This window comes from Lutra lutra, chromosome 6 (assembly GCF_902655055.1).
Source record: "Lutra lutra chromosome 6, mLutLut1.2, whole genome shotgun sequence".
NCBI lineage: Eukaryota > Metazoa > Chordata > Mammalia > Carnivora > Mustelidae > Lutra > Lutra lutra.
In genome coordinates this window covers 82,799,856-82,825,379 of record NC_062283.1, presented here as the reverse complement: position 1 = coordinate 82,825,379, position 25,524 = coordinate 82,799,856, and the positions used below count along the sequence as shown (strand labels likewise).

At 39.2% G+C, this 25,524-nt stretch overlaps 2 protein-coding genes across 18 annotated transcripts in view; both read left to right on the top strand.

Annotated features, from left to right (window-relative positions):
• Positions 1-25,524, top strand: part of EPB41L2 (erythrocyte membrane protein band 4.1 like 2) — a 221,906-nt gene that overhangs the window by 173,170 nt on the left and 23,212 nt on the right. For 8 of the 17 annotated variants that reach the window (XM_047732182.1, XM_047732186.1, XM_047732185.1 and 5 more), the window contains 9 exons: positions 4,295-4,467; positions 9,107-9,169; positions 11,094-11,240; positions 12,600-12,701; positions 18,560-18,613; positions 18,844-19,413; positions 21,261-21,383; positions 23,182-23,280; positions 24,800-24,880. In XM_047732182.1, coding sequence (XP_047588138.1) covers positions 4,295-4,467; positions 9,107-9,169; positions 11,094-11,240; positions 12,600-12,701; positions 18,560-18,613; positions 18,844-19,413; positions 21,261-21,383; positions 23,182-23,280; positions 24,800-24,880 — 1,412 coding nt within the window. Of the gene's footprint in view, positions 1-4,294; positions 4,468-9,106; positions 9,170-11,093; positions 11,241-12,599; positions 12,702-16,407; positions 16,573-18,559; positions 18,614-18,843; positions 19,414-21,260; positions 21,384-23,181; positions 23,281-24,799; positions 24,881-25,524 lie in introns of all 17 variants that reach the window. The other 9 variants (XM_047732198.1, XM_047732192.1, XM_047732190.1 and 6 more) reach the window with 9 other exon arrangements.
• LOC125101771 (band 4.1-like protein 3) lies at positions 4,477-7,843 on the top strand. Its single transcript, XM_047732199.1, has one exon. It carries the CDS (start codon positions 5,977-5,979, stop codon positions 6,628-6,630), a length of 654 nt encoding a protein of 217 aa, XP_047588155.1. The 5' UTR covers positions 4,477-5,976; the 3' UTR covers positions 6,631-7,843.

Below are 25,524 nucleotides of genomic sequence, written 5' to 3'. Positions count from 1 at the left end.
CTTCTTTCAAAGACTAGTTGAAATGTAGTGCTTTAACAAAAGGAAGGGAAGTACAGTGTAATCACTAGTTCTTCAGCCAAGGCTGGGGTTGGGGGAAGGGAGATTTGTATAAATTTCTATATTGTTTTATTAGAATTCTAATTAGCTACATATTTGTAGTTTTATATATTTTACATATGGAAATAAATTGATATTCTTTTCCTTCATATATGTATCTTACTATCCTAATTTTGGCTTAATAGCAGGTCTTCTGTAAAGGAACTAAAGTTAATTTTATGTTAGAATGCTTTATAAGAGACTTCATTTTACTTTGTGCCTGGAAGAAATTAATTGATGAATGACTTTCTCTTAGAAGTAGCTTTCCAACATTTTTTGGTTGATTAATCTCAAAACATACATAAAAATAGTAATATTAAATTTTAAAAATTTGTTTCACTGCTATTGATCACCTAAGACCTTTCTTGGTTGCTTCTTTTACTGACATTTTTCCGAAATAGGAACTAGAACAACTTCTGTTTTAAGTGGCTAAAACAGATATGCTAGTAGATAAAACTGTGCTCATTTGTATGTGTGTGTGTGTAAGTGTCTGTGTGTGTGTTTATAATTTGAGTTTTTGAGTATAGTTGATGTAACAATGTTACATCAGCTTCAGGTGTGTAACATAGTGATTCAACTTCTGTGTAATGCTGTGTTTGCCACAAGTGAAGCCACCATCCATCACCATACAGTACTATTACACTATCATTGACTGTGTTTTCTCTTCTGTATTTCTCACCGCCATGACTTCTTTATTCTGTAACTGGAAGTCTGTATCTCCCATTGCACTTCACCCTTTTTGCCCCTCCTGTGCCCCATTTCTCTCTGGCAACCATCAGTTCTCTGATTATAGGCCTGATTTTTAAAATGCACTCTCATTGATGAAGGATTGACACTCCTCAGCCTTGATCTATTTTTCTTGGAATAAACTTGGAAAAGAGATCCAGGTAGACACACAGAGATCTGTCCAGGGATTTGTTGATGGGCATTTTTGTATATATAGTGATTAAATCTTGACTCTGGAGAATCTTCCATATAATTTTGAGATGATAGGTAGTGCAAGGAGTTCATAAATTATGGTTCAAGTAAATGTCCACCTTTCCAAATGTGGTAATTTAAATTTAGTGAATTTTTAATGTGCAATAGCTGTCAGTGTATCTTTTAGCTCATCAACAACTGAGCACTTTTTTCACGTAAATGTGAAAAATGTGCCTGCTCATGGAACTATTTCACAAGCCTTGCCCCTTACCACAGAGAATTTATATAAGTGCTGCCTAACTGCTGTCAGTGTTGGTTAATGCCCCGAGAGAAGTCATTCCTGCTGCTGGAATATTGCCTGTTTCAGCCTTTGTTTTAAACTCTGAGGCATTACAACTCTTATATTGCAAATTCTAGAGTTTAGAAAGAGCAATTAACCACTGTGTTTTGACATAGATAAACACGGAAACCCACCATCTTGTACAAGTGGTGAGTGCAGAGGATTATAGTAGGTCTGTATCTGAAAACAATGATTTTTACAAGTAAAAGCAACAAACATGGCACAGTGATCCATTATTTTTCCTTTTGTGTTTTGGACACTGTAATTCATCAGATGGGCCAGTCATCAAAAGGATTATTGTGTTCTTGTGAAAAATAGAAGGCTTTTCATGCCAATACATGACCAGACAGCCAGTGAACTATTTGGTGAGGGATTCCAGGCTTTTTTCCTCCCAAAGCAAAGTGAAGCTGTAACCTGGTACTAAACTGTATTTTCACCACCACTGCCCAGCAATATACCTTCCTGTTGTTGTTGTTGTTGCCATGGGTTATATTTTCTTGTCCCTGTTTAGTTTTTAAGTTACACTGGACTAATTTAGATTCATAAATATTCCTTACTTTAAGGTTTGGCAAATGAAAATAAATCTCCCAGTTCTTGCATGCAATTTAAAAATGAATGTGATACCTAAGATGAAGCATTAAAATAAAAGTCAGTCTAGAACAGCTTTTTTTGAACAGTGGGATTCTGAGATTGGGAAATCAAACCCCAAAGGAGGCAAGTCAGTTATTTAAGAGAACAACCGAGATGCCTCTGAGATTGGAGGAGACGGTGATGTCTGAAAATGGAGACTGGAATAAGCAGAGACCTGAGATTGGGCCATGGGAGAAGGAAGGCCCATCTGGGGAAGAGCCATTTTGGTTGAGACTTGAGGGATGAGGGGGAGCTAGCACTGAGTAGAGCTGGAGATAAAGCAATTCTGGGTGGCAGAAGCCGCAGGTCTGAAGGTTTTAAGATGAGGGAGAGCTTGATGCTGGCCGGGAACAGAAAGAAGGCTAGTTAGAGCTTTGTAAATGATGGGGAGAGGTAGGCTTGGGACAGGTCATGCAGGACCTTGCAGGCCATGAGGAAGAATACAGTTTTTATTCTAGTGCTATTGAAGTGTGTGTGTGTTACACACATGTGTGCACACTTAAACCAGCCCGTAAGTGCACTATATTACCTTTTTTAAAAAATCAGTTGGTGCAATGTTGAGAGTGATTGACAGGACAAGAGAGGAAGCAGGCAGACTGGTTTGGAGTACTCCAGGTGAGAGGAATGAGGATCTTGCTTGGGCAAGAGTAACCAGTTGGCCGTTTGGCACCATAACCTGAGTACCTGTGGCCTCCAGGCTTCTCAGGGTTCAATAAGTGCTTAAGACCTAGAAAGGTTTTTTTGTCTCAAAATGCAAAAAACCCCGAAAACAAATAGCCTAGCTCCTGCACACTGAAATTAATAAGTGTCTAAAAGCATGCAAAATAAGTATTTTGTCAACCTCGTTATATAACTTTAAACTTGATATTCTTTAACATTTTGATTACCTTACAGCTTAAACCATTTGTAGGTCAGAGTTTCCCACTTTGCAATAATTTGCATATGGGCAAGAGGTGCTTAAAAATCATAATCATAAATTGAAAGAGTTACTCATAGTCCTAGATTTTCCAAGGAAGAGCTATTAAAATCTTTTCAAAAGTTAAAAATGCTGGGAAATAATTATGCTTCATGTAAGATGTGACTTTATTTTGTGATTTTGGTGTGGGCTTTCAGAAGTGGGAGTACTTAAGGACCGTCAGAGTCTTAAAGTGGCCCAGAGTGGTAAAAATGCAGAGGAAGAACTGGCCACATTTAGATTCAGTTGGATTTGATGGTGCTGTGGGATGAAGGCCGGAGGCATTAAGGTTTCTGGCTTGGTTAACTGGTGAACGTATGAGTGTGGTATCTGGCGAAAAAGGCAAGGCTGGGGAAGAAGGAAGGTTCGGACAGGGTACGTGAAGGGTGTGGGTTGAGAGCTTTCTTGTAATACAGAGATTAGAGGTGCTTGATGCCTCCCTAGTTCAATATGGCGGATCACACAATCCCTGCCCTCTAGGAGCTTGCGGCCTAGAGGCCTTTGTGTCTACTGCACTTCTCTGGGGACATAGAACCACTGTCAGTCACCCTGTCAGTCAAGCACTTTTTATACAGGTGAAATAACCTTAGTCATTGGGGGCTTGAGGGAGAAGCTACATATGGATAGAGGCCTTGTCGTTGCTCCTCACTTGCATTTGCTGAAATGTGATGCCCTCTTAGGTTGATGTGCTGTATGACAGAAATTTCAACCCAATGTATGTTCCTGTTCATCTGCAGGAGAGATGAAGGAAATACATGAGGGCCAGGTTTGCTGGGTCAGGAAGGTGTCTGTGTATTAGATTTACTGTAGATCAAGTTGAGGCATTCAGCGGGGAGGTTAGAAAAATGAAAACTATTAAACATAGAAGTTATTTCTGTAATACCGACCTTTCTAGTCTTGTCATAATTTTGAAGGGTACTCAAAGGTTCCTTTATAGAAAAATCTTAAAAACTTACTGAAGCAAGTCATTTTAATCCCTAGATAATTATTTGTTGCGGTAAATAGATTCAGAAATAAGTTCAGGCAAGATCAAAGAGACCCTAGAGAATTCAAATATTGCTCACATTAGGATTCTGACATTATGCGCCATGTCTGTTTCAGCTGGTCTTAGAGCTCCTCCTTCTGGCCAACGATCAGACTCTACATCCTTCAAAAATCGGATTTGAGAGCCTGGTGTAGTTGAATGGGTTAAAATTCGGACTATAATTAGAATTTGGAAAAGTTTAAAAATGGGTTTGATATGTTGGTATCTTTAGAGCTCAAGCAACGTAAATGTCTGCATGCTGCCTGTTTCTTAGTGTAAGCTTGACCATTGAAATGTCCTGAAGTAATCCCGAGTGACCCTTCTTTCCTAGCTCCAGTTGGTGTTATGGATCAAAGTCTTATGAAGGATTTTCCTGGACCTGCTGGGGAGGTTTCAGCATACGGCCCCAGAGTTGTCAGCACTGCTGTGGTACAAGATGGGGATGGCAGGAGGGACCTCAGAAGCCCGACTAAAGCCCCACATGTGCAATTCATTGAAGGAAAGGTATGGTAAATGAGCAGAAAAATGTGATCTTAAGTGTACTTCGACTGGAGGCTGTTATATTTGTTGTTTCAGAACTCAGGTATCATTTAGAATTAGCGTATGTTCTCTGTTGATAGAAGTTCTCAGTATGTAGGCTTCTACTGGTTTGAACAGGGTCTCAAACATTTTTTCTAATTGTTGTTCAAAGCAAAATATTGCAATGTAAGTTATATTAATGCAAGCAAATAATTTAGTAGCCTAAAATTTTTAACTGTCTGCAAAATCATCCTTTTTAGCTAAATCCCTCTACTATAGGAACTGTGGTGACTTGAAATTTATATTTGTTTGTTACAAGTAATTTTAAGTATAGTCTCTCTCAAGTATTTTAATTATGTTTTTTTTTAAATGAACAAAGATGGTTTTTATGAAAAGTATTATTTTTCATTAATGTCTAAGTGAAGAAGAAATTCTTAAGCAAAAGGTGATTATTTTGTGAACAGTGAATGAGAAGATGGTGTGTTGCTTATTTCCTTATTTGGCGCATACACTGTAGTGAATGGAGAAGTAACTCATGCTATGTTTTCAAATTTGTCACTTATTTTATGATACCCTTTTACCTTGGGCAAGTACTTGGAGGTAGATTTGAAGAGGCTTTGAGTTCATCGGATCTCTCTTCTATATCTGCACAAAGCAACTTTTTTATAGATAACATTGGAAGTGAACACAAGGAGGAAATGAAATCCTGCTATAGATTTATAATGTTTTCTAAATTTTAACTTTTGAAAAATGTAAAGACCTGCAACATGAATTTATAAAGAACCCACTAGATGAAGGAGCGGCCAGTGGCTCAAGAATTCCTGTCCTGACAACCTGTCAGCATGGAGGAGGGCTCAGGGACCACAGGGGGCCTTACAGGAACCCCAGGGACTCAGCCATCAGGTCCTCCGAATACCTTTGTTAAAGAATTTGTGACTATCATACTAAAATTAATTATTTGGTTGAAAATAATTAAGGTAAAAATAACCAACAAGATATCTTTAACTACTGAAAAGTTAGAGTCTTTTATAATTATGCTAATAAGGCCCCCAGGGGTTGTTACATCTGAAATAAGAGCTCAGCCTTTCAGAGTCTCCCTACCATTTTGCCTAGTTACTTTGATATATGCGGTTATTTTTAAAAGTTACTTTAAATTCCAAAGGAAATTCTGCTTATCTTCAGCAAATGACTGGGTGTAATGCTTTGAATACCTGTCAGCAGCCAGGTTTATGAGTAAGAATGTCGTTTGAGTTTCTTTGGGTCTATTTGCAATCCGTCAGAAAATATTAAATCCAGTGTTTCTCTTTAAAAAAAGGATCATGTAATTCATGTTCTAACTGCACTGTGTTAATAACAATCCCTACTTGTAAGTACAAGTTTTCACTAACTGCGCATTTCTTCTCTTTCTCTCTTGCCTTTGTTTCTCCTTTGACCGTATCTGTTGTGTGATTTCTCATTCAATCATGGGTTTGCTCCCGAGGGTAGCCTGTTCCCATGTGCCCACCTTCACCTCTCATTCGCTGTGTTTCATCTCTTTCCCCAAACCTTTTACCGGTCCCTGAGATGGACTTGCTTTCAGACATTTCGGAGGAAGACCCCTTTGGGGAGGCCGACCAGATCACACTAGACAGCTTAGAGCTCCCTTCCAGCGGTGAGCTGTCTGAGCTGGGGGACTGCGAAGTCCCTGCCCTTGATTCTGTCTCGGGTCCCATTGCAGCCCCTCCTCAGCCTGACTGTCCTTCCACCCATGAGAAGCCTCTGAAGGAGGCTGACCGCAAGGATTCTGAATTTGGGTACTTTTCCTTCCGTTTCTGCAAATGCTTCCCACCTAGCTTCCCCTCCCTTCTCGATGACGATGGGTATCTTGCTTTCCCCAGCCTCCCCAAGGTCTGGGTCTCCTTCCTCCCCGACGATGTCCAGCACTACCTTCCCATTACCTCCCCTTCCTTCCTTCCTTCCCTCATCCTCATCTTCGGACTCCTTCTCTCTGCTTCTCAGTCAGTGCCTTTTTCTCTCACCTTTTCCCTTCCTCTGGCTCTATCCCTCTGCTATCTGGAGGCTAAAGCCACTTCCTTCAATGTTTCTCGTGACTGTGACTTGAATGACAAAACAGAGGAGGAGGAAGCAATTGCTGGGACTCCTACATAAGCTTTAATTTGTGGGATCAACAAAACTCCAGCTTCCTAATATAGAGTGTAAACATGTGCATAAATTTCACCACTGATTACCCTCAAAATAGTATGGTCTGCACATTTTCACATACATGGTGTTTTAGTGCATGAGAAATACGTGTAAATAAGTACTTCCCCTTCATTGATTTCCATGGACCAGGTCCACACATTTGAAGTTGAGAACCAAGTTATGGATTATTTTGTAAATATCTAGACTGTACTAGGTCTTCAAAACAAAACAGAACAATAACAGGAAACTTCTGTTGCCCTTGACAATCCATATTGGGTCTGTCTGTTTTCCAGACAAATAGCAAGTCTGTCAATGCTGTTCCTGTAGGATGGACACTTGTTTCAATATAGAACTTAGATTCTGTGGACATAACCGTGATTGATATGTATTAGTAGAACACCTTAGTGCCGTTATTTATCATTAGAAAGCCAAGCTCGTTCTTGCATTTATGAGGATTCATCTGTAACCTTTATTCCTGACATTTATGGGTCTAATCTCAGAAATTCCTTGTCTTCCTGTTACCGTAGCATTGGGGGACCAGATGAATTTCAGGTAGTGTTTTTTTGTTTTTTGTTTTTTTTGCTTTTTTGTTTTTTGTTTTTAACTCTAAATCATGTAGTTTTATGAAAGAGTCACTGTCAGGTATTTGTAAGGAAGATACTACTCTTTAAGAAATACATACGAAAAATGAAACACGGCTTTTTGAAAATTTAGACTATTCGCCCTACGGTTGGGCCACATAGTGTCCCTTTAGTTAAGATTAGGTGTCCGGTTTGAGGATTTTTGCCCCTAGATAGGGCTACCTCTGCACTACAGGTTGGTGCTAATGTGTGCAGGATGTTTTTCTTTTGCTAAGTGTGGTCTGGTGACTTCGTGTCTCATAGCCTGTGGGTACTAGCCATACATAGAGAAAAATCACCATTTAGAACAAACCTAAAGAAAAATATAAAGACAATGCCATGATTAAGCATACTGGGAGAAACCACTATTGCCAAATGTTACCTGAAGAATGCCAAAGATTGGCATTTTAGAGAATTAAGTATTCACCAAGGAATTGGAACATGATCATAATAGGTTGTTGGATAACTCTTACTTTTCCTTCTGATAAGAAGATACTCTGAGCTCCTGATCACCTCAGAAATACTTGATTTAAAGGAAAAAAAAAAAAAAAAAGCGTTTTGAACTCTCACATTTAACACTCTCATTCCAGTAAAGAAGAAAAGGAATGTGCATGATCCTGCTATAAATTAACACGTGAAGTTTACCCTATTGTCTTTTGGTGTCAATCATTATTTTTCTTTTTTGTTATTCCTCTCCTTGAGTCAGTAGTTATTAGGATTTATGCTTTTTTAAAAATAAATATATTGAAGTATAATTGCCATACAGTGTTCATTAGTCTCAGGTATAACATAATGATTTGGCAATTCTATAGTCTGTCACCATATGATGTTATTAGAATATTATTGACTATATTCCCTATGCTGTGCTTTTCATGTCCATGAGTTAGTTTTAAATTTGCAGGTTTTTTTTTCTTTTGGGTCATTAGATACTAAGAATTACCCAACTATGAAAAATTATTCTTATTTAAAGAATTTTATGAAGAAAAAGTGGCTATAAAATGAATACTTAAAATACGATTTTAGCATGCAAGTAGCAAAATAAACTAATTTTCCTCCCAAAGAAAGAAATCTATGTTAAAAAACTGAATTTAGAGGGTGAATATTTGTCCCTGAGGTAAAATTTGGTTTTCACTTTCCATCATTCTACTTTGCCCTCATCCCTAGTTGATTTAGACTTTTCACATTAGGACAGATGGAATTATGCCATTTTTACACTCTCCTATTTTCATTTATGAGTAAAAACATTAAAAAACACCACATAATCTAGGGACTGAGAAAGAGTGAAGCTTTCATTCTCCATTTCACCTTTGCAAAGGATTCCTTCCACCATTTGTCCGACACCATAGGTGAAGAAAGACCAAAGTGGCTTTATGTTCTGCATCTTCTGAGGGCCAAACAGTAAAGGTTGGTAATCCTAGTTCACCTTTCAGTTCAAATACAACATCTCTGCATCCCTGGGTAGAGTTTCCACCGCTACTTCCCTTCTTTCTGGCCATTTGCTGTACGACTTTCAGGTGAAGAGGAAAGAAGAGGAGACACAGCTGGAGGAGGTGGAGATTTACCCCCCCCCTCAAATTACATACCTGGTGGCTGCTGCCTGCCATCCTTGTGTTTGCGCACGTGTGCATCCGGTGGGGGTGGGGTGCACTCTCGGGGTTGATATGTGAGTTTTGCTTGTGGTGGCTTTTAGGTTCTTAAGAGTTTTATTCCTCTTATATTTTAATGTCTTGGACTATCTGACTTGGGGTTGTTTCTGGTGCTTGCTGATTGATACACTTATGTTTATTTGCCTTTTCCCCCCTGTGTGTGATTTAATTTCACAGAAAAATTCCCTGAGAGTAGAAGGGGATAATATTTATGTCAGACATAGCAATTTAATGTTGGAGGTTTGTATAATTTAAGAAAACAATTCTGTCCTGATGGCTGCCAGGCTGCTGTGGACGGGAGGTCACGCACAGGCTGGCTGGCACCTTCCTTCAAGCACACTGCATGAACTGCATGGGGGACAGTTCAACTTGGAGTGCATGTTAGCTGTCCCACTTTGTTCTTTTAAAGTGGCTTAGGTAGGACTATATCTACTAGAAGTTTTCTAAATGACAACTGGGGGAAAAAAACAAAAACCAAAAAACGTTCTGTTCAATCAAATGAGTAAAATTTTAATCTAATACTCTTGAAGTCCTGCAGGTAGATCTGTTCTCTCCTAATGGGTCATCTCCGTGATGCAGAATCTAGAGTAACATCCCATCCTTAATATATATTCACCAGAACAGGTATTTGTTGGTTTGGCATTAAATGGCTCTAGATCCATGTTCACAATTTTGGGAGAAAAGTTGGTGAAATCCATGCAATTAGGAATGTGGTCCACTTAAAGTAATTACCTTTGAGAAAAATGTTGATTCGTGGGTTGTTTGGATTAAAAAGAAAGTGAGAAAGGAAAACCAAACCCAACCAACCAATCAGGTGGGTAAAAATATATTCCCTGTGTTACAACAAGAACGTTTTTTTTGGTTTTTGTTTTTCCCCTTCTTCTTTGATGGTAGTAAAATGGTGAGATATTCAGTGGAGAACCCCAATTCTCAGTAATCTGACTAATCTGGTTGCTTTTGGCAGCTTTGGTAACCATTGGAAATGTATTTTGCGTAACTTACTAAAATGCTCTACAGTGTAATATGTAACCTTGCTTTGAACAGATGCAAGAAATGTGCCTGATCTCAAGCCACAGTGATTTTTCCATGCCATGCAAAGAGTTTTAGATTATCGTGAATTTTTGCAAATGGCTCTAGAAGCTCCTAGAGGAGCTACTATGCTTGTGCATGAATGTGGAAGATCTAATTTTATCAGATGCATGACCTGTTCCTCTGGGAGTGGGACGAAAGCTATAATCCACAGGTGGCCCCATGATTTTGAAATGTAAGAAAAGATTTAAAATTCATTTAAAACTGTTTCCTGAACATTAATTACCTTTTAGACCCACAAATACTATTTATCAGGGCCATTCTAAAAATTCCCACCAATACCATTTGTCAGGGCCTATTCCAGTGAAAATTGACCTGGTAGTTTTACTTGTATCTTTGTCTTGTGTAAGGACCATTTGGTATGTGGGGTGACTGGGCCTCACAGCTGGGCTTGGCAAGTACATGAAACCAGTATACAAGGTTCCCTCTTTCATAGAGAGGCCAAACAGAAGGAGCCTCTGGAAGCCAGTATTTTTATTCCTTAAGGATTAAAAGCCATTGCTGAAAATTCCTGGAAAAAGTCAACCCTTGGTTTTCTCCCTCTCTCTCTCTTTCTCTTTCTCTCTCATGATCTTGGCCTGGCTTTTCCTTCAGGCCAAATGTGCTTCTGAGTACCTTTCTCTAGTTATACTTCATTTACTATGTTCACAGAATGCAGCTGTAGTAATAGCCTTAATGAGAAAGGTAAATTTGCAGGAACAAAGTCATAGGCTGCATTTCAAATCCAGTTACTAGAAAGAAGGTGATTAGCCATTTCTAGTACTAGTGATTCCACGGCTTCCTTCTAATAATATAAGTATTTATCTCTTTAAAAAAATTCTAAATAGAAGAAACCACAACCTTTTAAAATGGGAATCATTAAAAAAATATGCATTGGCTCTATTTTCAAATTTTGATGAACTACTTAGGTGATAATATGGCTTTTGAGACTTGGCATTTTTCTTGCTTTACTATGTTTTTTTTTTTTTTAATCATAAGTTTGCTTTGTCTTATTTTTTGGTTTTTTATTTTTGTCCTACTGGGATTTTTTTTCCTTTTTTGGATTTCTGCCCTTTATTACGTTACATATTGCTAGGACCTCGATAAGGCCCAGGAGGACATACTGAGACATCAGGCTAGCATTAGTGAACTCAAGCGCAATTTTATGGAATCCACACCTGAGCCGCGCCCTAATGAATGGGAAAAACGACGTATCACACCTCTGTCCCTACAGACACAAGGGGTATGTCAATAGCTGTTTGTTGGCTGTATGTCTCACTCCAGCTCTTTGATAAAACTCAGGTCGCAAATATGTGATGTTCATTCTCAGAGTGTTAGACAATGTTCCCTACTTTTTAATGTAATTGCTAACAATTTTTTAAATACTAAATATTAACAATGTAATACTTATTGACATAGTTCTTAGTAAATTGTGTGGGTTTCCAAATATTATCAAAAATTGCAGAAAAATTTCACTATTTCACTCAAGTAAATGAGTAGCGATGAAATGCTCTATATGGTGGCTTAGAAACTGGTGTCGTGTTGTATATTATAAGGCTTGAAGTTATGGACTACTGAGATAATAGAATTCACTTGATAATTAAATAATTATTCAAGGGATATAGGAATACAGATCATATTTAGAATGGTTTAAGGTAATCGCTGTGAGGATAAAGAATTAAACTTAGCTTGGAAAACTAATGAGCCCAGCTGAAAATTTGCAGAATGTTATGCAGTTTAATACTGAAACCTTATAGTAATGAAATGTAGGCTACTACTGTTTTAAAACAATTTGCAACCATAACATCTCTCCAAACTCATTCTTCTTTCCAAGGCTTATTTCTTCCCACCACCAATGTAAGTGTTTCCTTTTGGAGATATTCTCATTTCCTTTTGGAGATATTCTCAATCTATTTCTCCATTTATTCTCATCTGCATGTCTTCTTTTCTGATGCTCCGAAATCTGTTATCAAGCAAGAACTTTCATGAGCTCGTTTATCGTACTTGAGGAGACAACGATCATATCCTATTAAATATGCTGTTTTAAAAAGCGTATGAAGGTGTCACCTGACCATCTCCTCTTTCCCCTTTTCCTTCCAGCCCTCTCATCCCCCAAAGCACATCATCTCTCTCGCCTGGCTTGAATGTTACCAAATGTATGCGCACTTGAGTTAGTCTCATGCTATTATGCACTTTTTCTGAAAAAGGCAAAGTTGTTGGTTGCTTTAAATTTGTAAGTTTGTGACAGTGAAAGGGAAATAGCTCTTCAAGAACAGAAGCAAAAATAATCTCTGAACCAAGAAAACAATGGATGGCAACATTAAGATCAAAAACACCAGGGTCTTATGAAGTTGTATACAGCTTACGTTCTTATTTTCAGATTTTCTGAAGATATTAATGCACCCGGGACAGCAGTCAGCTCTAGAGGGCTGTGTTTTCTAGAGAAAGCATGTCTCATAACGTGTTAAGATCTTGTCCTCCCTTTATGTCCTGCTTTATCCGGTTCGTTTTGCTGACCCACACAGTTGTTTTATGTTTGTGTTGCTATAGATGTAATGTACTTGTCTTATTTGTTGATTATGTCTATTGTTTGAAACAATAGAGAAAAGGAGACCATCTTTTCAAGGATATTTTATCCGTGAAGGAGAAGCATCAGATGGCACCCACACGGACAGTTGAAGAAAAAGTCCAGGAGGCAGACAAGGTGTTCACCTTGCATCCTTGGATCTCCTTTGCTTTTCTCCCTTTTCCTTTTATTTCTAATGTCCACAGCCATAAGATACTCCTTTTTTTTCTTCTGTAGTCACCCAAAATTTTGTTGAAATAATTTTTTGAGCATTTAAAAATTAAATTTCTTCTGTAGAAATGTAGGATCATTAGTGAGAAACACCATATTGCAGGAGGACTGGGTTTGAAAATCCACAATTTGAAATGCAGACCTATCAACCAATGTAGGTGATAAGTGACCCCGAGTTTTGACGTATGTGGCTGACAGTCGGGAAACCATGATCTCATGTGAAAATGCACCATTAGTACAATGCTCGTGTGCAGACTGTGATGGTATGAAAAATCCCAAATGCTGTGTGATGTGGGTAACTATTTTTCTAATTACATTTGGAAACCTTACAGATTTTTGTTTTAAAGATTTTTAGCAGGAGAAAGGATTTTGGTGTGTGTCACAGCAGCCCCTCAGATCTCTGTGCTCCCTGCATATATGAAATATCTCTGATATTACCAGGGAAGTTAGCTTTCCATTGCTCTTCCATCCCTATTCTTCTGCTTCTGCTGATTTTGCTTAGCCAGCTGACTGGCCTGTCATTGGCTGGGAGGAGAGTGCTTAGAGCGTAGTGGGGGAGATAGCAGACTTGGTCATTAGTAAATAGAAAATGTGGGGTACTAAGGAATAAGCGTCAGGAAGATGAAATACAGTGTCCTGTTAGAGGGGGATGGGGAAGGTGGCTTTCCCGTTGTGCTCAGGAAACAGATGGCATTGACGTTGAGACCTTAATATGAAGAGGAAGAGAGAGACATGTGAAGATTCTTCCATGTATAAAGAAAAGGAAATGCAACAGCCCCAAGACAAGAACTAGTTCAAGGAACTGAAAGTCCAAGTGACAAGGGTGTTAGAAAAGTCAGAGAGGTCAGAGGTCCACTCTGGATTTTCCAAACCAGACTAACAGCTTGGAATTCTATCGTGGCAGTGAAGGGAAGCCGTTGGAGAGTTTTAAGCTGGGTAATGACCTAGTCCCACCTGTTGGACAGCAATCCCTCTGGTGCTGGATGAGGAAGGGGTCCTAGAGGGATGTGAATGAGAGCAGAAATCAGTGATAAGGAAAAGGTATATCCCTGCCAGGAAGTCTGGTGGTGTTAATCAGTAGACAGTCGCATTCATCAGAATATACAGTGGGGTGGGGGAGGAGGCAGGATAACTGGAAGACGAAGCCTTGCCCTGGAGGAATTGGAGGTGTAGCTGAGATGGGGTATTTCCAGAGCACTGCAAACGAGAAAGATAATGTCATAAAGCTAAACCAAGTGGCATATTTATATACTTTAAAGGTTAGCCTGAAATCCAAAGCCTGTCAGACTGTGTATAAAATGACCTTAATATCATAAGTTTTGAAATATTACATAGTTTTGAAAATTTATCCTCCAGAAGTATGTCATATGGCAACATTTGGTCAATGTCTTTGTACTTTTTGAAATAAGAGACCTTGGAATTTTGGGGAAGATGTTGAAAATTCTCATTTTCCAGGCTGTCATGGTTTGGGATCATCCAATAGAAACCATATACAATAGAAATCATTCATTTACTCATTGTCATAGAAGTTACATTAAGATCCTGTTATGTGAAATTTAAATCTGAGATTGACCTCCTGTTATTCTCCTAAATGGTCTATCTATACTTCTTGAAATGGCTGCTTTTTTCTCGTTTTTTTCCTCTCCAGTATCTGCAGGAAAATATATTCTTAACTTGGCATGTACGCGGATTGCTGTAACTGCAGTCACACGTCCTTTCACCCATTCACCCAACATTTATGGGACACTTATGTCGTAACCCCTGCCTCCCCACCAATAAAATTTCACTACTATTAGTTGAAAGTGTGTGAGCAGTTAAGTCTACTGGAGTGTTTGGGTTTTAACAGAATATCTTTAAAATTTATCTTTGCCTCATCTTCATTTTGCTACTGATTTTGTAGGGTTTCTTGACTATCTTTAAATTGTAATCCTTAATTAATGTAAATGCATGAGAGTTTCATTTGACAAAAGTGTCCAAATTTCTATAATATGGGTTTTATAGATTAAAATTAAAACATTCTTTCTTTTTCTTTTCTTCTTCCCCTTATTCCTTTTCTTTCTTCCTTCCTTTTTTTTTTTTAAAGTAATCTCTGCACCAAATGAGGGGCTCAAACTCACAACCCCGAAATCAAGAGTCCCATGGTTCTCCAACTGAGTGAACCAGGCTCCCAGGACAGTAGTAGCTTTTGTTTTAAATACACCGAACTTTGAGAATGGCTTCAGTGTGAATATGATTTTGAGAGAAATTTGGAAACCAAATCATTTAATGTAATACATTTATATTTAATAAATATTGTATAGCCTCTTCTGTAAGAATGATGACACATTTGTATTCTCATGAGTCTAGTAGAGATTATAGGACTGTGGTTGTAAGGTACTTTTGAAGATGTTTTATTGAATAATTAAATATGTGGCACTTGAACTCCCCAGTGCTCTCTTACCGGGAAGGACACTGTTTCCATCCACCCAACCCAAAGGGATTGTGTAATTATGGAGATCATAATTAAGCTGAATTAACCCAGATTTCTTTTTTCTCTTCTGAATATTGCAAGTGCTTCTGCACCTCACCCATCTCATCATCCCTACTCCTCACCCCCCTCAGTGCCCATTTCAATGGGCATCTCAGAAAATGCCATTCATTTATTCATTCATCCTTGAGCTCTCCGAACACTAGGGTGTTTTAGGAAGTATTCTTACACAATTTTGACATTTGCTTTATGGCAACGCTTTCCTGTTGGCATTACAGGTACCTGGGACAGTCCCTGGCTTTCCTGTCATGCTCTCAGGCGGGTTAGAGATTGTCATTTCAAGGGCCAGAAATGGCAACATGAACTTTGCCATCACAATTTTTCAGGGACAAATGATTTTCACATTGCTCACTTGAGTTTTTCACCTCTGAGTTTGTCTTCCTACTGAGAATTTTTTCTTTAACTGTTTCTTATTGAACAAAGAAAAGCGCTGTTTCTTCATTACATGGCACATTAGCAGCTCTGAGGGAATGTCTGTGGATTGCTGTCAGAGTACTCGTTGCACAGACTGTTCAAGTGGTGTGGAGAAGGGAGGAGGCTAGAGGAGCTGGAGTAGATAGGGAGGCCCGTATACAAAATATGGACTATTAAGTGGACCTCAGAAAGGTGACAGCATTGGCAAGGCCCAGGGCGCCTCGGGAAGGGCATTGGAGGCAGGAGGGTGGGGGTCCCTTGAGCTCTGACACAGGAATTGGCATGAGTAGGGGCCCCTGAGGAGACCAATCTGTGCAGAAAGAAGCTGACACTGAGTAGCTCCTTCAGGAATATATGAAATAGTGTTTGATGTGTGGGAGGATCGGTTGTGCTCAGTTTGTAAATAAAGCTTCAGTGATAAACTAAGGCATTTCTTTAGCTGGCTCCCAGAGGAGGTTAGAGTGAGCTATCAGATTCTCAGGCAGAGTGGAAAACGGGTTTAGGCGAAACACCACAGATGCCTGATAGAATCTTTCAAACTCCTTGCCTTTCTCTCAGTTTACACTGTTCTGTGATTCTTTCTTGTGTAACCTTTCCTTTCTTTCAATAGGTCACTGCTGTCTGTTCTGACTCATTGTTAATTCTTTGCTCTTCCTTTTCTGACTTCTTTAGAGCCTAGAAGAGGAGATAACGTCCATTTTGTTTAGTGGAAAGGGCTTTTCTGATAGCTTGAGAGCCACCTTCACCTCAGCCACCACTTGGACAGCAGAGGGCACTGTTGTGAACTGTAATGCACCCGAAAAGCTTTCTTCCTCGCCCTTCTCACAGTTGCCTGAGGTGCATTTTATTTTGTTTCCCGTTTTCAAAAGCCACATATGATTTTTTTTTTTTTAATATTTAGGAACCCCTCTTTCCAGTGCTTTCATTGGTTAAAATTAACTCTTCTGGGAGAAACATTCAAGAAACAATGACTGAATTTGGCCATGAGGGACAACTAGAGATTGGATGTTTCTCCTGCTGCTTTTGGTCCCCTTCCCACCCACAAAATCTGCCTAAATTCAGAGAATCATCTAAAGCAGTAAGGCCCAGAGTCTTGAGTTGTTGTGGGAAAAGAAGGCCTCTCTCTAAGGGAAACAAACTATGTTTGGCAGAAAAGTTTTTAAAACCTAAACTTCTTTCGGGCATCTCTTGATGGCTGCTTATTTTTAAAATTCTGCTCGTGTAAAAATACGAAGTGCCTGCCATGCCCAATGAAATATTATTTTCATTCCTTGGAATGACCCTTAGGGATTCCCTGAACTTGGGCAGAGCCCGTCTGGCCATTTGGGGTAACGTAATAATAATTTACTGACCTGGAATAATAATGATGGGATATCTGATTTAGAAATGTTCTGACCACTGGATATCTTTATTTATAAAGAAGTTTATAGTTAAAAGTTACTCACCAAAATAGTCTCAAGAGTTTTCCAGTGTAATATCGGAAACCTCTGGGTTTTCAGTAAAAACTGGAAGGATCTCTCTCGTTACGTGGCACTAATTTGAGCCGTGAGAACATGGCCTTACCATGCACCTAAGAACGACAGCACAGATCAGAGAGAGTGAGTACATGTTGACGGGCGCTGTCAGAATTATGATCTTTGAGGGCCTTTTGCTCACGGTTGCCCACGGCACTCATGCCAATAAATGGGACGCTGCTGTCTGATCCAGAACCCAGCTCCAGTCTGTGCAGTCTCAGCAGCTCTGTCGCAGGCTTCATTTCTGCCCACAGGGTTCAGAAGAGCATTGCCCCACTCCATTCGACATGGAGATACCTTCCTGAAGAAGTAGGGCTACTTGCACTAGGAGTTATTTTCTGGGGAGATCACAGGCTCTAATGTCACCCGAATGTTAAAAAGTTGGTCAGGCTTATAGTCTATAGTGTATAGTCCCTCCTCTCCTTTCAAAATAAGTTTAAAGAAAATGATAAACTTTAAAAACTCCTTTGCAAGAAGGTTTCTACACTGATTATCAATAGCAAAGCATAATAACTTATATTACTAATGTGTTTGATCAACAGGAATTTATTAAACATTTAGGTATGGTACTACTTAGAGTAAATTTACACCCAAGAAGTAGATGTCTACGGGGAGGAGGGAGGCAGAAATAAACATCTTGGATTAATAAACTTGATTTCAGTTTCCAAAGATGCTAGTTGGAGGAGCTAAATTGTAGAAGAAGGCACTTGGAGCCATTATTGACATCCACCCTAATGTTAAAATATCCCTTTTGCCAATCTATAATGTAGCCTGGGATGTTAATAACCATTTCTGAAACAACATTTTTGTGTTAGTAGCTATACGAGACCAAGTATAATTTTGCCATTTACAGCTGTTTTTTAAATGAGCTGGCAGAAAATTAAGGTGCTGTCTCATTAATGCTATATTCATTTAGAAATCAGGGCTTCAGGCCAGATTTTATAGTCTGATTAAAATCAAAACCGTTTATTGAATAGGTTTTTAAATTTTGCAATTTCAACTTTAATCAGTAAGCTTTGGTATAATTCAATTTTTTCCTACCCTTTCAACTAAGTAAGGAGAGCGGCTAGGTATAATCACAATAAAAGCATTCTGTGTCTTTGGGAGGACATTGGCTATTCTGTGTTTTTGTTTCCTTTCGTAAGCTCTCTGCATTTTTGTCTGGATTGTCCTCATGTGACCTTGAGCAAAGATTTTTGTAGATGTCGATTCTTGTTGTTCTGTCTTTGCAGTGTCAGATGTCTGTTCTGGTGGGTGTTGAGGTGTAAAACTTTATTGATTTGTGTCCTCGGTTGCTTTTTGTTCTGCAGAAACGCGCTCCCGAGTCAGAAGGGCCTTGCAGTGGAGCCTGTGATGCTGTTGAGGTTCTCCCCTTTTCCATGTTCACACCATCACCTAACGTTTCTGATCCCCTCACATTCTCCCCGCTTCCCTTTCAGTCAGCCATCACAATCATCTTTGTTTTTCTCCATGACATGAACCACCTTCATTGGTTAACTTTGGTTTCCGTTGTTTTTTATTTTTGTTCTTGTTTTTTTTTTTTAATTTATTCATCTATTTTTGTTTTCCCTCATCCATTTTTTTTTTTGTGCAGAGTTCACATGAGACTCTGAATGTAGTGGAGGAGAAGAAGCAGGCAGAGGTTGGGAAAGACGAAAGAGTAATCACGGAAGAAATGAACGGTAAAGAGCTATCACCTGGGAGTGGTCCTGGGGAGATGCGTAAGGTGGAGCCCCTGACCCAGAAAGACTCCACCTCCCTGTCTTCTGAGAGCAGCAGCAGCAGTGAGAGCGAGGACGAAGACGTGGGCGAGTACCGGCCCCACCACCGTGTGACCGAGGGCACCATAAGGGAAGAACAAGAGGAGGAGGAGGAGGAAGAAGAGGTGGAGGAAGAAGCCGGCCGAGCAGCCAAGGTAGTAGAGAGGGAGGAAGCGGTACCAGAAGCCAGCCCAGTCAGACAAGCAGGTGCCAGTGTAAGCACAGTAGAAACAGTGACCCAGGAAAATGTAGTTGCCCCAAAGATATCTGCAGAGAAGAGTGTAAATGAAGGCGCCCTTAAGCAAGACATGCGCGAAGAAACAGAGGACGAGCAACATAAAGTTAACGGAGAGGTGTCTCATGTTGACATTGATGTTTTGCCACAAATTATTTGTTGTTCAGAGGTAAATGGGAGACTCGAGCGGGAGCTAAACTCTAGAGCTGTTTCTCAGGTGGAGAACACCTGCCTTCCTTCTCCTGTCCTCCCGATCCTCCTCCAGCTTTTTCTACGAGATTCTGGTCTTTCTCTCTCCTGGGAGGAAGGGGAAAAAGCACTGCTCTGTAGATTTTCTGCCAGCTCCGTTCACGGTTTCTGGCTTCTTTCCTGCACCTGGATCCGTCTGACAGAGTAAACTGACCTTCAGCAGCCACACCATTTTTTCCCTTCTCGTTTCACACTTCAATTTTTCTTTGCATGTTTTGGATGTTTTCAACTGTTGTCTTTAGTTGCACTGCTTCCTTGTGCTAAATGCCTTTTTCGTTGGTTTAATGAGAAAATTGTATCTGTATTGTTGGCAAATGGTCAGTGTGAGTGTGTGCGTGTGGCTCTCTCTTTTCAGATTGGGTTTGACTTTTTGGCCGATTCTCCCTCCAGCTTTAGATGTTCAGAAATGGCAGCTGGTTCTAGTTACCGTGGTGCTTGGAGTCCAGCATCCGGCCGTGATGAGAACCTATTTCTCGAATACCACTGTGATTGCTGTTTTTAGATTACAGAGAGCATATGGATTGGTTAAGGGCATTTTCTTTGCTTGTGAGCAGCCAGAGGCTAGCCTGTTTGATAGGAGGATACTTTTCTCATTCTGTCCTCCAACAGTTCTAGATGATTTGCAAGTTGATCATCTGTTTCCTGGATTATCTATATTGGATGGGAGTCTTTTAACTTTTTCTCCCTAAGAAAGAGAACTCTCCACACTCCTGGTAAATTAAGTCTCAGCCATGAGGTGCGGGTATCTCTGAACTGGGAGTCAGAGTTACGCTGTGAGAGGGTTTACCTCAGTGAGACTTTCCTGATTCTAAAAGTAAATGCCCACAATATAAGCATTATCCTAATAGTTGCTCTCTTTGATGGGCTGGAAAACCTTGAAGTGACTTTTGCTTGAAATTATTTTAAACTTCCTATTTCACTTCAGAGAAGATATTTCAAGAGTCTTTGAATGCTCTGAACTATTATTTTCTGCTTTTTACATACGGTTTTTCCTCTTTAAATAATTACATTTGGGAATTTTCTCTCAAAGTTCTGTAGTATTTTGGTAGTAGTATGGTCTGGTGTTGTATTAAACCTACACACTCAGCAGACTACAATGCCAACAGACCGTGACCCTGCTCTCTAATGTTTGCATTGTTCAAAGCCTTCATGCAGTGTTGGTGGAATAACTCTGGATGTAATATTTTAACTTATGGAACACAGAAGAAGCCCTGCAAATTTTAGACAAGTGTAACTGAAAAAAATCATACTTGAAGATATTCTTAAAGTACAATCTCTTTGTTGGTAGGGTAGAAGAATCTTTTTGGGGGAAAGCTTGGTCTTCCTAGCTGATGTACCAGTTGAAGACAATGAGCCTTCACACAAACCACGTGGCAAACCAAACTGCGGCAATAATTGAGACCGGTCACTTCACATAGTTCATTCCATTTTGTTTTCTTTTCCATTTTGTTATAACTAGCCCCAAAGCTAAATCTTTTATGTCACTGTGCGCCCCACATTTGACATATAATTGGGAACATGGTAATTTGAAGTATACCATAATTTAGGGGACCATTATGTTAGCTGTGTCTTCATACACACACACACGCACACGCACACACATGATATTTGAAGGAGAATGTTTTTCTTTTGTGTCTTTTATTTATCTTTACTCTTTTGCATGAGTGTGTGTTTGGATATATTTTTTACAATTATTTTTGAAGGCTCCATTAAACACTTTTACTTCATGATCTCTAGAATTTATTTTTCCCTTCCTTTCCACCTCAGCCACCAGTGGTAAAAACAGAGATGGTAACAATTTCTGATGCCTCACAAAGGACAGAAATCTCCACCAAGGAAGTCCCTATTGTCCAAACTGAGACCAAAACCATCACATATGAGTCTCCACAGGTACAAAAACTCTAGATTTGGACTACTTGAGTTCTTTTTTTTACTTTGTGTCTGTTTATTTGTCTTCGAGTTAACGTGTTTCTGACCTTGATGTAGCTTTCCGTATCTTGGTGTCCTCATTGCACTTGATCCTGCTATATTGCTTCTTAGATTACAACAGAGAGCTGCAGTCAAGTTGGTGGCCCAGCAATTCTACAGGGTTATTTATACAGGATTCCCTACACAGGATCATTTAGGACAGACAGTAGCAATCTCGTCCATGTTATAAGTCGTTCCGTGTATGTTGATACACACTTGGGAATCAGATCATCTTACGAAGTTTATTGGATCTGATGTAATTTGCAGATTAATAAGATTTAGTCTCCCCCCCACCCCCAACTCCGTGCAGATAGATCCAGTCAACTCACTCCTACTTGCCAAGTGTACACACACACACACATCTGTGCTTCTTCTTCACGTTGGATTATTTTCTGGAGACATGTTGTCGATCTTATGTAAATATGATACTGTGTGTCAAAATAATTATCAGATTTGTGTGTTTAATTTTAGACATTGATTTAGACATTATTTAACATTGATTCTGTAAAGATTTGAAATAAGTATTAAGATATCTAACCTTAAGGGTAATAAAAAGGGGAAAGCGTTATTTCAAAATGAAACTGTTTAGAAATTTATACAACTATTTTCTAAACTGAGAAATTTAGTATTCTATAGTAGAATTGTACCGTGGTGGAGGGTGGCAGATTACTGACCTCTCTCAAAATCTTTTTTAAGAGGTTTAATGTGGGTATGTTTAAATACTTCTCAAAATTATTTTAGACACATTATCTATGTATGTGCCGAGATCCACCTAAACAGCTTTCTGATGAATGGGTGTTGTGGGAGAGCATGTGCTCATGTGTCTATATTACAGTAAGTGCCCCAGTAAAATACAGGTGCATGACTCAAATTTAGAGAAATTTCCCCATAACTTAGTCCACAAGGCTCCGGGCTTTCTGGTTATTTCCTTGTGTTAATGGCGGGAAATGGGAGACAAGTATGTTTGGTGATCTTCACATATACTCTTAGGCTATTAATCTGTGTCGTATTTCCCCTGGTCAACTCTAGAACTTTCTACCTTTTTTAGTGTCAAAGCAAATAAGTCAAAACCTATTTAGATATATGCATGGGGTTTATAGATGATACATGTAGAGACAGATCACATGCATGCATGCGTATTAAAATCTATGTACCCATATATGCTCATGACAAACTATTACAGGAACAATGTTTTTTTAAAAAAAAATCTACTAGAGATAAGCAAATTACCAAAGCACACAGGTTTAGTCTATCCTAGTCAGGTTCTATGGCTTCGTAAATAAGAAAACGTTTATCTGTTTTTACCACCTGTGCTTAAAAAACAATGAACTCAGCCTTTCTGGTCGCTGTGGAAACTTCTCTGTCTGGTTCTCTAGTTTCTTTTTCTAGCTTCTACAAAAGGCCTTCGGTCAAATTGTCTCATGACCCTATAGCTCTCAGTCCCGTCTTCTACTTGATTCTTCCTTTTTTTTTTTCCTCCCTCCTAGGGGGTTTGCTTCTCCACGTGCATTGAGCTTTTGCCTTTACTCTGTTTAAACACCAGTAAATCACCTCCTCCTGCTCAGTAAATCACCGCTATAAACGTGCAAAGGATAGGCAGATAACCTCTTCTGCTGACCTCGAAGATTTCACAAGATGCATATTCGATGGGGAGGGGTTGTATCTGACAACATAATGGAAATTAAGCATTACTTTGTATTTTTCCTCCAACTATCCAAAGATTGATGGCGGGGCCGGTGGTGACTCGGGGACATTACTGACAGCACAAACCATCACATCTGAGTCCGTGTCGACAACGACAACAACACATATCACCAAGGTAAAGCAATCCAGGGTGGGACCTTGCAAACAGGATCCTTTCTGAATCATTTCTTTGTTCCTACACAAGCTTCAAAGTAATAGACTGTGCCAGTGGAATAGAAGTGGCCGGACTTAAAGTATCCAAGAAATTGGACTCCATTGACAAATGTATTTTTATAAAGTACAAGGGTATAAAAATAGGTCATGAATAACTGTATGTCAGCCAGCTACAGGAGAGAGAGAGAGAGAGAGAGTATCATAGAAGTAGAAGCATAAGTTTGGTAAGTACAAATGAACCCTCCCAACTGAGGCAAGTGAATGAAGACCATCATTCAAAATTTTCAAGCAATTGTTCAAATAATATAATTTTCCCTTATTGCTCATATATTGGATAGGGGGCATTTTTGAGATCATTCTCTCATTCTCCAAAGTTTTAACACCAGATGACCAGTGATTCTTAAAGTATGGTCTCCAGACGAGCAGCATCAGTCTTCCCTGGGACTTGTTAGAAGTGAGTCCATGGCCCCACCCCAGATCTCCTGATACCCTGGGAGTGGTTGTGGGAGCCCTCCAGGTGATTCTGACACCTGCCGCCGTCCTCAGATTTACTTCTACCTCTCCCATTCCATGGGCGCCTGATGGTTTTAAATGTATTCTCTATACTCTCCTCACCCTGTATTTCAGCCAGAAACTTTGTGAGTTAAAAAAAATGCCACATAAATGCAAAATAGTATCGTGCTCATTTTAAAGGCTATCCAGTTAGGCTTGCAATAAACCTGGTTTCTTGCAGTAAAGTGCTATCAACTGGGACTTTGTGTAATTTATCAGAGCTGTGCTTTCTCAGGACTGTGTGGTATTTGCTCGTAGTTAAGCATCACAGCTATATGATCCCTTTGGCCTCTGTCATGTCCCAGGGCTGCTCATGCGGTCTTTGTTGGCAGCAGAGTAACATACAGAAGCTATCACTGAACAAAAATCTTTATATCACCCTCATGTATCTTCTATATCTTAAACCAAATCCAAGTCTTCTTTTATCTTACTGCACTAAACCAAATGAACAAAATTACCAGGGGATTTTTATGAGAATCAAGCAGTCAAAACTATGACATCAAGCAATTCCCACACTTAAACCAGGGACCTAAATTGTTAGAATTCCTTGTAACTCTGCATAAACCAAAGAATTATTTTTTCTTTCCTCTCTTAACAAATTAGCCAATTGGGAGTAAAGAAACTCTGGGAAATTGTAATGGAATGTCTCAAAGGAACCACTTGGATTAAGTGGTACCTGTCTCATCTTAATTTCCCTTGAATCTCGATGAATTAGTTGCTTTCAGTTGAGGAAGACTTACGGATGCTACAACTTTAACAATAGGAATCTCTGCTGAGCTTAAACAGTTTCTGGAATGTCCATCTTCTCCACTCTGCATATTGCCTTAATCAGAAGGTCTAGATGTGCTCCCTTTTCTTTGCTCTCATTAGGTATATACATACTTCAATGATTGCTATCTCTGTCCTTTCATTTTCTTTATAACCTTTAGACTGTGAAAGGTGGAATATCTGAAACAAGAATTGAGAAACGCATCGTGATCACGGGAGATGCAGACATCGATCATGACCAGGTAAAGACCTGAATTTCTGCTTCTGAAAGTGACCATGTCTCTAAGTGGAGTGTGTGTCGTCATGTCATATCCCAGGGTCAGATCCCTTCTCCCAGGGCCTCCTGGGAGAATCCACCTCCTAAGCATGGTGTAAAGACACTTCCTGACCTAGACAGCCTTTCAGCCTTCCTAACACCAAACCAGCATAAAATGTAGATTGCTGTTCATTTCCCACTGACTCCGGGTGCACTTTTGAATCCAAATAATTGAGAGGATTCCTGGTGACCATTAGTTATTCACGTGGGCCTCACTTAAAGGCAAGTCATGGATTAAAAAAAAAAAAAATGAATAGCAGTTTAATGACATTGACTTCCAGTTTGACTTATGCCTACTTTTAGGAATATATATATATATGTATATATATACATATATATATGCCTACTTTTAGGAATATATATATATATATATATATATGTATGTGTATATATATATATATACACATACATATATATATATTTTTTTTTTGTAACATTAGAAAAATTGGGCTCTTTACCCTTCGGTGTTTTCCCCTAATTATTACTATTATTGAGGAATGGGAGAAGGAAATCTGAGGTATCTTACAAAGTAGAGAATTTACATGGATTCAGAAATACATTTAAAAGAAT